Source organism: Hippopotamus amphibius, chromosome 5 (genome assembly GCF_030028045.1).
Source record: "Hippopotamus amphibius kiboko isolate mHipAmp2 chromosome 5, mHipAmp2.hap2, whole genome shotgun sequence".
In the NCBI taxonomy this organism is placed as follows: Eukaryota; Metazoa; Chordata; class Mammalia; order Artiodactyla; family Hippopotamidae; genus Hippopotamus; species Hippopotamus amphibius.
This window is the reverse complement of record NC_080190.1, coordinates 132,477,998-132,490,594: the sequence shown is the minus strand read 5'-3', so window position 1 is coordinate 132,490,594 and position 12,597 is coordinate 132,477,998. Positions and strand designations below refer to the sequence as shown.

Sequence of the window (12,597 nt, the reverse complement as noted above, 5' to 3'; positions counted from 1 at the left end):
AATGTGATTTTTTCCCCCCATTAATGGTTGTAGAATTATTTTATGTAACAAATACTGAATTCCTTCTTGTGTTGGTACTGGCAATATAGTGATGAATGGAATATAAGACTTCATGGCTGATCCAGGAGTTTACAGCTTGGGGGAATTAATAGGCAGTTTCATTACAGTGTGAGAAGTGCTTGGGTAGTGCATACATAGGAAGGGTCTCTAATCCAGTTTTTGGGGGGACATGAAGAGGACTCATAGTTAAGATCCGAAAGGATAAGTTGGAATTAATCAGGCAAAGAAAAATGGGTAAAGGCAATTAGGGGAAAATTTGTTCAAAGACCTAGAGGAAAAGAGAACATGGCTTGCTTGGGAAACTGCAGTACTACTCACCATTTTAGTGGTGTATAAAGAGAGTGAATTCCATTTTGTGGGTGTGACATAACATTTATCTAGTACCTTGTTATGGATATTTAAATTTCCTTTTTTTCTCCTACTATAAATAATATTGGTATGATTACCCTTATACATAATTCTTTGAGTATATCTTTGATAATTCCTTAGGGTAAATACCCAGAAGTGGAATTTCTGGGTTAAACAAATAATTTTGGTAGCCATGTACATCCTTGTTGATGCCTTATCTTGTGTAGTGTTTTGTGATTGCTTTGAATAAGAGTGCTTGCTGCCGTCCAATGTAGAAGCATGATGTAAGCATGTAATGTTCTTTTTAAAAAAATTTTTAATATTTATTTATTTATTTATTTAGGCCCTTTATTTGGGATATAATTGCTTTACACTGTTGTGCGTTTTTGCTGTACAACAAAGTGAATCAACTTCATCTACACGTATATCCCCACATCCCCTCCCTCCTGCGACTCCTTCCTGCCTTCCCTATCCCAGCCCTCTAAGTCATCACCCATCATCGAGTTAATCTCCCTGTGTTATGCAGCAGCTTCCCACTAGCTATCTGTTTTAGATTTGGTAGTGTATATATGTCAATGCTACTCTTCCCCTTCGCCTCTCCCCTCCCCCCTACCGTGTCCTCAAGTCCTTATGTAATCTTCTTGTCTTTATCTGTCTCAGCTGTCCTGTCCTGGTGGAAATAATATTGAGCAAAAGTTGATAAAGCTGGTTTTAGTCTCTTGATTTATATATTTAAAATATCCCACTATTTTAAAAGGAAATAGGATAATAAAAAACTGGACTGTAAATGTGTTCTTTTAATTGCCAGAATTTTATTCATTCGTTCAAAAATATTTGTTATTGACTATAATGTATCTGGCTTTGTGCTCGATGCTGCTTACAGAGTGGTGAAGAAAACAAGAATGATTGCTATCCTCACGCAGTTTATGGATTAGTGGAATAGAAGAAACAATATGCTCGATGTATGTATATGAATAATTATGTTTCTTTTGAATTTGAAACTACTATCTAAATTTCATTTAAGGGACTTCCTAGGTGGTACAGTGGTTAAAAATCTGCCTGCCAATGCAGGGAACACAGGTTCGATCCCTGCCCTAGGAAGATACCACATGCCGTGGAGCAACTAAGCCCGTGCGCCACAACTATTGAGCCCATGTGCCGCAACTACTGAAGCCCATGTGCCTAGAGCCTATAGTCTGCAACAAGAGAAGCCACTGCAATTAGGAGCCCGTGCACCACAATGAAAAGTAGCCCATGCTCGCCACAACTGGAGAAAGCCGATGTGTAGCAACGAAGACCCAACACAGCCAATAAAAAATAAATAAGTAAATAAATAAATAAATTTATTAAAAAAATAAATTGCATCTGAGGTTATATAATCATGATCTAATCTATAGTTTTATGAAAATTGATGATATAAGCTCAGGTTTGCACCATATAATTTAAATGTTAAATGCTTTTCAAAAGCCTTTTGTAATGGAAAATAAAATGTTAGCAGCTGTTGAATTTGTTTCCTAATGCTTTTTACAGGGTTATTCTCTTATATTTTTAAAGATGTCATGATTGTAGTGATGATATATTTGGAGGTGATTCTAATCAGATTTAGATTCGATGATTTTTGTTTTGGGTATTTTTCAGGTTAATACTGCTAAATATGAGACGATCGGCAGCACCAAGTCAGTTGCAAGGAAATCCCTTCAAAAAACCAAAATTTATACCACCAGCAAGAAGTAATCCAGGTCCTCATGAAGAGCCTGTAAAGCTGAATTCAGATATAAAATTATTTGAGGTAAAAAACAATTAGAAAAAGAAACATAATGTAGAGAAACGTGTATTTTTAAAAAAGTGCCATTTAAACAGTTAACAATACTTACTGCCTATAGGAATTTTCAGTATCTCTGATAAATTCTTCTAAAAACCTTAGAAATAATGACTAAATATATATATTTTAAAGGAATGACACAAAATAAACTTGGGTTAGGTCTCTAAAGTAAACTTTTGGTAACAGTGAAAAATGCCTTTGCAAGGGAAGGGGTGGAGATTCTTGTTAAAAAAAAGTTATTCTGATTGTGTTCTTTTTAAAGGTACTGCATAAATAAGTGAAAACTTGAGATAAGGCAGTTTAAAGAGAAAACATATAAATAATGCTTTATGTCACTGTTCTGGACACTTCCTTTCCTTTATACTTATAAAAAGTGCTTGAAACAGTCTTAATATATATTCTTTACTACTAAGATGAAGGATTAAGTCTTACCTATATAGAAGTTATATAAAGGTTGTATAGAGCATATATAAAATGGGCAGTCCACACTTCTGCTACTCTACAATTCATTTATGTTATGGGGATTAAAATCTGCTAATATATTTTCTATTTTTTTATTATGATAAAATATATATAACATAAAATTTTCCATTTTACCATTTTTAAATGTTCAGGTAAATGGCGTTAATTACCTTCACACTGTTGTGCAACAGTCACCACTGTCTGTGTCAAAAGTTTTTCATTACTCTAAACAGAAACTTTCTAATCATTAGGCAATAACTCCCTGTTCTCCCCTCCCTGGTCATCACTATTCTGCTTTCTGTCTTCATGAATTTGATTACTCTAGGTACCTCATGTAAGTGGAATCATAAATATTTGCCCTGTTGTGTCTTATTTCACCCTGTTAGGCTTATTTCATTTAGCCTAATGTTTTCTAGGATTGTCCATGTTGTAGCAGGTATCAGAACATCAGTGCTTTGTATGGTTCAGTAATATTCAATTGTATATATACACCATATTTTGTTTATTCATTCATTTTTTTTGTTTTTTATTTTATTCTTTAATTTATTTATTTATTGGCAGCATTGGGTCTTCGTTGCTGCACACGGGCTTTCTCTAGTTGCGGTATGTGGGGGCTACTCGTCATTGTGGTGTGTGGGCTCCTCATTGTTGTGGCTTCTCCTGTTGTGGAGCATGGGTTCTAGGTGCATGGGCTTCAGTAGTTGTGGCAAGTGGGCTCATAGTTGTGGCGCATGGGCTTCGTTACTCTGTGGCATCTGGGATCTTCCTGAAACAGGGATCGAACCCGTGTCCCCTGCATTGGCAGGTGGATTCTTAACCACTGTGCCACCTAGGAAGTCCCTGGATGTCTACTCTTTACAAACAGCTGTTCACTGGCATCAGTTCATTTCTTGATAGATACTTGGGTTGTTTCCACTTTTTGGCTATTGTAAATAATGCTAATGTGAACATTGGCATACAAGTTTCTGTTTGGTACCTGTTTTCAGTTCTCTTGTGTATATACCTAGGATTAAAATTGCTAGATCATATGGTAATTCTATGTTTAGTTTTTGAGGAACTACCAAATTGTTTTCCATAGCTACTGAACCATTTTACATTCCCACCAGCAATGTATGAGGGTTCCAGTTTCTCCACATCCTCAGCAACACTGGTTGTTTTCTATTTTTGTTGCTGTGGTTTTTTTTTTTGGTTTTGATTATGGCCATCCGTGTTGGTGTGAAGTGGTATTTCATTGTGGTCTTGATTTGCATTTTCCTAATGACTAATAATGCTGAGCATCTTTTCATGTGCTTATTGACCATTTGCTTATCTTCTCTGGAGAAATATCTCTTCAAGTCCTTTGAGGCTTTTAATTGGTTTTTGTCTGTTTGTTGTTGAAAAATATCTACTAATTTTTGACTCTGTTTTTTGGTCTGCATCTCTTTGTTGTATCCTACACTCCTTTAGAATTCTGGCCACAATGTAAGGAGAAAACTATGTAAGCATAGTTTTTCATTTTAAATAAAGTTTCTTTTTGTAAAAGCAGCTTTGTTTAAATACAATTCACATACCTGTAATCTGCCTTCTACAATTCAGTTGTCTTAAGATGTTCAGAGTTGTGCAATGATCACCAAAATCAATTTTAGAACATTTTAATCATTCCAGAAAGAGACCTCATACACATCAGCCCATCGAAATCCCCCAGCCCTTAGCAACCACTAATCTTTCTGTTTCTATATATTTACCTATTATGAACATTTCATATAAATGGAATCACACAACATGTGGCCTTTTGTGACTCATTTTTTCAGTTAACGTAGTGTTTTTCAAGGCTTATCCATATTGTAGCATGTATCAGTAATTAATTTATTTTTATTGCTGAATGTATTAGTTTTCTATTGCTGCTGTAACAGATTACCAGAAATTTAGTGACTTAAAACAATGCAGATTTATTACCTTACAGTTCTATAGGTCAAAAGCCCAACATGGGTCTTGCTGGGCTGAGATCAAGGTGTTGGCAGGGTTGCATTTATTTCTGGAGGTTTTAAGAATGTTTTCTTTGCCTTTTCTAGGTTCTACAGGCCACCTGCTTTCCTTTACTCATGGTCCCCTTGTTATGTTTTCAAAATTGGCAGTGGCAGTTTGAATCCTTATACTGCCGTCTTTTTGGTCCTCTGAAACTGGAACTCATTTAGTTAGATTGGGCCTGCCTGGATAATTCAGGACAGTCTCTCTATTTCAAGGTCCTTAACCTTATTAATTGCATCTGCAAAGTCTCTTTTGCCACCTAAGGTAACATGTTCACAGGTTCTGGAAATTAAGGTGTAGACACCTTTGGGAGGCATTATTCTGCTTACCACACTGAATAATATTTCATTGTATTAATATACCATATTTTATTATTCCGTCCATCAGTTGGTGGGTGTTTGGGTTGTTTCCATTTTTAAAATTTATTAAGTATTATGAGTAATGCTGATGAATATTTGTGTATGAATAGTCATATGTTTTCATTTCTCTTGGGCACATTCCTAGGAGTGGAATTGCTGGATCATGTGATAATTCTGTGGTTAACCTTTTAATGAACTGCCATAGTCTTTTCCAAGGTGGCTGTACTGTTTCATTCCCACCATTAATGTATGATGGTTTCAGCCCTCCACATCTTTGGCAACACTTATTATTATCTATTTGATTGTAACCATACTGTGGATGAAGTTGTATTTCATTTGGGGTTTTGGTTTATATTTCCTTGATGGCTGATGTTGTTGAGCATCTTTATATGTGCTTATTAACCATTTGTATATCTTCTTTGGAGAACAGTCTATTCAGATCCTTTGTCATTTTTTTAAGTTGGATTGTTTACTTTATATTATAGAGTTGTGAGGGTTCTTTGTATATCCTAGCCATAGGTCCCTTGTCAGATATAGGATTTGAAAATATTTTCACCCATTCTGTTGTTTGCCTTTCACTTTCTTTCTTTTTTTTTAAAATAAATTTATTTATTATTTATTTATTTATTTATTTATTTGCTGTATTGGGTCTTTGTTGCTGCCCATGGGCTTTCTCTGGTTGTAGCTAGTGGGGGCTACCCTTCATTGTGGTGCACAGGCTCCTCATTGCTGTGGCTTCTCTTGTTGCGGAGCACGGGCTCTAGGTGCGTGGGCTTCAGTAGTTGCAGCACACAGGCGCAATAGTTGTGGCTTATGGGCTCTAGAGCGCAGGCTCAATAGTTGTGGCACATGGGCTTAGTTGCTCTGTGGCATGTGGGATCTTCCTGGAGCAGGGATCGAACCCGTGTCCCCTGCATTGGCAGGCGGATTCTCAACCACTGCGCCACCTAGGAAGTCCCGCCTTGCACTTTCTTGATGGTTTCATTTGTAGCACAGAAGTTTAAAATTTTGACAAAGTCCAGTTTATCTGTTTTTTTTTTTGGTATTGGTAGTACTTGTAATTTTAGTGTTATATCTGAGAAGGTCATGGAATTTACTGTATTTTCTTCTGAGAGTTTTATTGTTTTAGTTCTTACTTTTCAGCCTGTGACCCATTTTGAATTAGTTTTCATGTACGGTGTGAGGTAGGAATCCAATTTTATCTTTTTGCATGTGGATATCTAATTGTCCCAGGACCATTTGTTGGAAGGACTGTTTATTCCCCCATTGAATCGTCTTGACACCCTTGACTTTAAGTTTCTTTTCTTTTTTTAAATTTATTTATTTATTTATTTATTGGCTACATTGGGTCTTTATTGCTGTGCGTGGCTTCCTCTAGTTGCAGCGACTGGGGACTACTCTTCCTTGCGGTGCATGGGCTTCTCAGTGCCGTGGCTTCTCTTGTAGAGCATGGGCTGTAGGTGCATGGGCTTCAGTAGTTGTGGCACGTGGGCTCAATAGTTGTGGCTTGCGGGCTCTAGAGCGCAGGCTCAATAGTTGTGGCACACAGGTTTAGTTGCTCCGTAGCATGTGGGATCTTCCTGGACCAGGACTCAAACCCATGTCCCCTGCATTGACAGGCGGATTCTTAACCACTGTGCTACCAGGGAAGCTCTAAATTTATTTTGTGATGGAGTTTCCAAGGACTCATTACAAACCAAAAGCACTGATTTATTCTTTTCGTCTTATAATTAATATCAAGAAATTAAATAGTTATCTTTAAAAACTAATGAAGTAGGCATTTTTGAAATTATACAGCTGTTTTAAGCAAAATAACATGTGAAGCCTAGAAGTATTAGGCTTAGCAGTCAACTTTACTGTCCCCTTTGTCTATTCCATTCTTAAATTTTTGTTCTTAAATTATTTCTCATCTTAGATTGAATTAATCTATACTAAGAAAGTATTGTTTTGCTGACTTAAGGGATTTTTTACTTGAGTGGTCTGTTAAATACAAAATCTGGAACAAATCTAGCATCAAACTATATATACTAATGGATAATAACCCACTGAATAATATAGGAGTCTGAATCCATACTAATATAACTGAATAAATAAGTAGGGAAAAGAGTAAGCTGTTTCTCAGAGTGGAATGCTAAATCATAAAAATAAAAGTAATGATGGTGTTGGAAAATATTAATGGATTCCAAAAGAAGTGGGTGAGTGTTTGATCAGGAAATAGGATATTTGAATAGACTGAAGCATCTCCTTACAACAATACTTTAAAAAATTACAAAATGGAAAGGTACTAACTTTGTGGGAATACCTGGTAGATAGCACTTTAATCAAGTGAATGCCTCCAGTAATGGGACAGATTGATGTCATGTGCCCCTGGTATGATGAACTGTGATATTCCTGTCCAAAATTCATAACCTGAAACTCAGGAAACATCAGACAATCCAAATAGAGGAACAGTCTACAAGATAATTGGCCTGTATTCTTCAAAAGTGTCAAAATCACAAAAGATGAGTAAAGGTTGAGGAACTGTTCTAAATTAAAGGAGACTAAAGAAACTTGTTGACTAAATGTATTGTGTAATCTGGGATTGGATCCTGGCTCAGGGTAAAAAGTATCAACAGACATTGTTGGGATAAGTAACCCTATTTGAATATGGACTGTGTATTAGATAATAGTAGTATACTACCAGTGTTAAATTCTTAGTTTTGACAATTTTACTGTGAGTATGTTAGAGAGTGTCTTTGCTCTTTGCAGGCGTAGTTTGTAGTATTTAGAGGTAAAGGAGCACAGTGTCTCCAGCTTACTTTCTTTTCTTTTCTTTTTAATGGTTTATTTATTTATTTATTTATTTTTGACCACACTGGGTCTTCATTGCTTTCTCTGGTTGTGGCAAAGTGGGGGCTGCTCTGTTGTGGTGCACAGGCTTCTCATTGTGGCAGTTTCTCTGGTTGCTGGTTCTAGGCGAGTGGGCATCAGTAGTTGTGGCACATGGGTTCAGTACTTGTGGCTTGTGAGCTCTAGAGTGCAGGCTCAGTAGTTGCGGTGCACAGGCTTAGTTGCTTCACAGCATGTGGGATCTTCCTAGACCAGAGGGAGAACCCGTGTCCCCTTCATTGGCAGGCGGAGTCTTAACCACTGCGCCACCAGGGAAGTCCCCAGCTTACTTTCACATGTACACACACACACACACACACACATACACGGAGGGAGAGATAGAGGGAAAGTAAATGGAGCAAAATGTAAACAAATGGTGAATTTGGGTAAAGGGTATATGAGACTTCTTTGTATTATTTCTGAAATGTTTCTGTAAGTTTAAAATTATATCAAAATAAAATGTTGCAAAAAGTATAATTTATGACCTTCATTAGTTTATTGCCATGACTTACTTTAAAATCTTATCAGATAGGTTTTTAAATGTCTGAGATTTTTTATGATGAATATTTATAGAGATATGATGACTGTATCTGTTATTGTGAGTTGTTATTTAAAAAACGTTTCAGACGTATTATGGTAGGCAAAAAAATGGCCCGCCAAAAATGTCCATGTCCTAATCCTTGGAACCTGTGAATATGCTACCTTACATGGCAAAAGGGACTTTGACTAAGTGTTTAATGTTAAGGACCTTGCAGTAGGACTTGGCGGGGGGCGGGGTTGGGGGGCGGTCAGCTTGTCTTATCCAGGTGGGCCCAGTATAATCACAGAGGTCCTTACAAGTAGAAGAGGGAGAGACTTCCTTGGTGGCGCAGTGGTTACAAATCCGCCTGCTAATACAGGAGACATGGGTTTGAGCCCTGGTCCAAGAAGATCCCACATGCTGCGGAGCAGCTAAGCCTGTGTGCCATAACTACTGAGCCTGTGCTTTAGAGCCTGTGAGCCACAACTACTGAAGCCCGCATGCTGCAACTACTGAAGCCCATGAACCTACAGCCCGTGCTCTGCAACAAGAGAAGCCACCACAATGAGAAGCCCATGCACTACAATGAAGAGTAGCCTCCGCTCTCTGCAGCTAGAGGAACCCCATGTGCAGCAATGAAGACCCAACGTAGCCAAAAATAAATAAATAAATAAATAAAATAGAAGAGGGAGACAGATGAGAGGTTTGGAAAAGGACATGTGACTAAGGAAGCAGGGGGCAGAGAGATGCAGAGGACCTGGCTTTGAAGTGGAGGAATGGGGGCCAGAAGCCCAGGGATGTGGGTAGCTTTTAGAAGTTTAAGTCAAGGAAATGTATTCTCCCTTAGAACCTTCTGAAATAAATGCAGTCCTGCTGTTTACCTTGATTTTAGCTCGGTAAGAACCAAGTCAGAGTTCAAACTTACAAAATTATAAAACAATAAATTTGTGTTGTTTTAAGCCACTAAGTTTGTTATAATTTGTTAACAGCAACAACAGAAAACTAATTAATACATATACGGAAATAGAGTATATGAAGAACCCTCATTGTACACCTCATCCAGCTTCAACAATTGTCAGTTTATGACCCATCTTGCTTCATTTTTACCTCTCCAGCTCCCTCCCCTCTTCTTCCCCACTCATTACTTTGATGCAAATTCCAGGAATATCTTTTCATTCGTAAATATGTTAGTATTTGCCTCTAAAATATAAGGTACTGTTAAAACAACAACAATACAGTGTTGGTATCATCATCACACCTAAGATATTAACAATATTTAATTGTTACTTTTATTTTTAATTTTTATTTTATTTTATTTTTTTAAATAAATTTATTTATTTGTTTTATTGGCTGTGTTGGGTCTTTTTTGCTGTACGTGGGCTTTCTTTTTAGTTGCCATGAGTGGGGTCTACTCTTCGTTGTGGTGCATGGGCTCCTCATTGCCGTGGCTTTTCTTATTGCAGAGCACGGGCTCTAGGCACGTGGGCTTCAGTAGTTGCAACACATGGGCTCAATAGTTGTGGCTCACGGGCTCTAAAGCGCAGGCGCAGTAGTTGTGGCACACGGGCTTAGGTGCTTCATAGCATTTGGGATCTTCCTGGAGCAGGGATCGAACCTGTGTCCTCTGCATTGGCAGGCGGATTCTCAACCACTGTGCCACCTAGGAAGCCCTGTTACTTTTAATATTGAGAAATTTAGCAAGAAAAAAAAAGTGGTTGCCTGAGAATGGCATATTGTGACTTGTTTAAAACCTCATTTGATATGTTGCTTAAAATACGCTATAATTGTAAGCATAATTTTCATTCTGTGATGTCTTTCAGCTTTCATAACATAATAAAACTAGCTTAGAAAACAGAAATTATAATTTTAATTTATTTTTACATACCTATTCCCTATTCAGATATGAGAAACTAGTAGTTCATGCTTTGATTTAGGAATTTATTATGTAAAGATATGGAAAATTAGGTTTAATAACAGCATAAAATACATATTTTGTTCTTTTAGGTTGCTACAAATAAGAATACTTTTCTCCAGTCACAGAATGATCCCAAAATATGCAGTTTTAATCTGTCTACTGAAGAAAGCGCTAGAGGAATTAATCATGGGGATAATTGCAGGGAAAAATACTGTTTGGAAGCATCTACAAAGACAACATTAGACCCACATCATACAGGTAAGACTGTATAGGTTCGTACTTGACCAGTCTTATTACAGTATTATTTAAATTGATTATTTATAAGAACGAATATGTTATATTTGAAAATAGTTCATGTAATACCACTAGATCGTTGGCAATTCAGATTTTTTGTTGTCATAATTTATCTTTAATGATTGGATTAATATCCATATCATTCAAATCTTGTATTTTCTAATAGGCGTACGTCTAAGGTTGTTCATTGTAAACTTATTGGTCAAATAATGGTCTTTACCTGAAGTACCAAAATAAAATGTATTCAAAGATTTGATTAAAAAAAAAGTCTTTTAAAATGCGTTAACAGCACTAAAATCAGAGAGGTGAACTTTAAATGAGTAAAATTGTTAATTCATTTTAATCCATTGGAGTAACTTCAAATCAGATAGATTTGAATTATGAAAGTATATAATTGCAGGAAACCAAGCATTTAACAAAGCCTCCATTGTTGAACTGAGTTAGAATAATGATTATTGTTCTTTTTGCGTCTATAAGAGATCAATATTTTTCGGGTAATTAAAAAAATTATCTGGGATGTTCATGGATGTTTATTTGGCCTTGTGAAAGACACCATTAAGACTACATTTTTCTAAATAACATTTTATTCATTTTTTGGTTGAATAAAGAGTTTCAGGGAGAAGCCTCATTTGCTGGTCTATGTAGAGTATAACTTCCATCCTAAAGTCCATCCTAAAGATATGAGTGCAAATCAACAAAGTGCCTTAAGCACTTAACCCTTTTGAAGGAAGCTTTTAAGCTTTGTGATAAATAAATTTTACATATGAATGGGTTCATTTCTTGTTGGGGCAGAAGGGACTTTTGTATTTTCCCAAGTGGCCAGGATCTTTAATACCATTTATGTGCTCCTCATAACTTTTCAGATTTGTAACAGTTATCAGGATGAAGTTGAGAAGGACTTTTGGAGCTGGTATCAATTTAGGGAGATCCCTAGAGACAGCTCTGGGCATGGCAGTTTAGCTTCTGCCCTGTTTCATTGATTTACTCTCTCTTTATTACCTTCTTCCTTACCTCCCTCCTTTTCTCTTTTCTTCCTTCCATCTTTGTTAGGTGAATATCCTGTTTTCCCAGACTTTTTTCTCTGCTGTCAAGCCTGTGGTGGATAATGATCCATCTATGCCTATTTCTTTTCTATCATGGTAGCTAATCTCTTCACCAGAGAATGATATTTAGACTCTAGAATATAATACATTTCATGTTACTGATTTGGGGCTTTTTTTTATGTTCTTCTATAGTTTCTCATTCTCTTCCCTGCTAAATATGAGAAGGGAGTTAAGAGTTAAGATAAATTGAAGAGGGAGTTAACTTATTCAACCCTTAATCCCTTAATCCCTTCTCTGATTTAGTACATTCACTGGACTGGGGAACCTGTGCCAACCTCCTGATACCCTCCTGCCTCTCATTTAGAGAGAGAGGTTAACTGGGGAGAAGAGCATTGTGAGAAACATCTTGCTTTCTATTGTGATTGCTGGAGAGGAATGTTGTATATAGAAAAGTATGGAGAGGAAAGACCTGTATAGTGTATATTCACCTTTTGACATTCTTTTAATGAATGGTTTAATCCATCTTGAAGTCAGGTCCAAGCCTGCATGTCCCAATTAAAATACATCCTTATTTCCTATTACCATTTTTTTTTGAAAAGTTTACTACATATAGAGAGGTTGAAAGAATAATTGAATTATCATCGTAAATGCAATAGTTGTTAACATTTTGCCTCATTGTGTCCCCCCCCATGCAAATTTCTTTTTTTTTCTGGACCATTTGAAAATAAATTCCACTTCAGTTCTAAATACTTCTAAATACTTCAGCATGTATATCTTAAAATAAATTCTTTCTCCTATATAACCACATTATTACATCAAACAAGATTAACAGTAATTAATAATATTTAACATTTAGTTCATTAGGAAAACCATTTTTACTTAAGCTAGTTTAAGTTTGG

The 12,597-nt window shown here is 36.5% G+C and overlaps 1 protein-coding gene across 10 annotated transcripts in view; it reads left to right on the top strand.

Moving 5' to 3' along the window:
• RAD54B (RAD54 homolog B) overlaps positions 1-12,597 on the top strand; it is a 107,317-nt gene that overhangs the window by 20,594 nt on the left and 74,126 nt on the right. For 3 of the 10 annotated variants that reach the window (XM_057737401.1, XM_057737402.1, XM_057737411.1), the window contains 3 exons: positions 1,292-1,370; positions 2,047-2,197; positions 10,451-10,619. In XM_057737401.1, coding sequence (XP_057593384.1) covers positions 1,369-1,370; positions 2,047-2,197; positions 10,451-10,619 — 322 coding nt within the window. In that variant the 5' untranslated portion in view covers positions 1,292-1,368. Of the gene's footprint in view, positions 1-1,291; positions 1,371-1,432; positions 1,734-2,046; positions 2,198-10,450; positions 10,620-12,597 lie in introns of all 10 variants that reach the window. The other 7 variants (XM_057737407.1, XM_057737408.1, XM_057737409.1 and 4 more) reach the window with 5 other exon arrangements.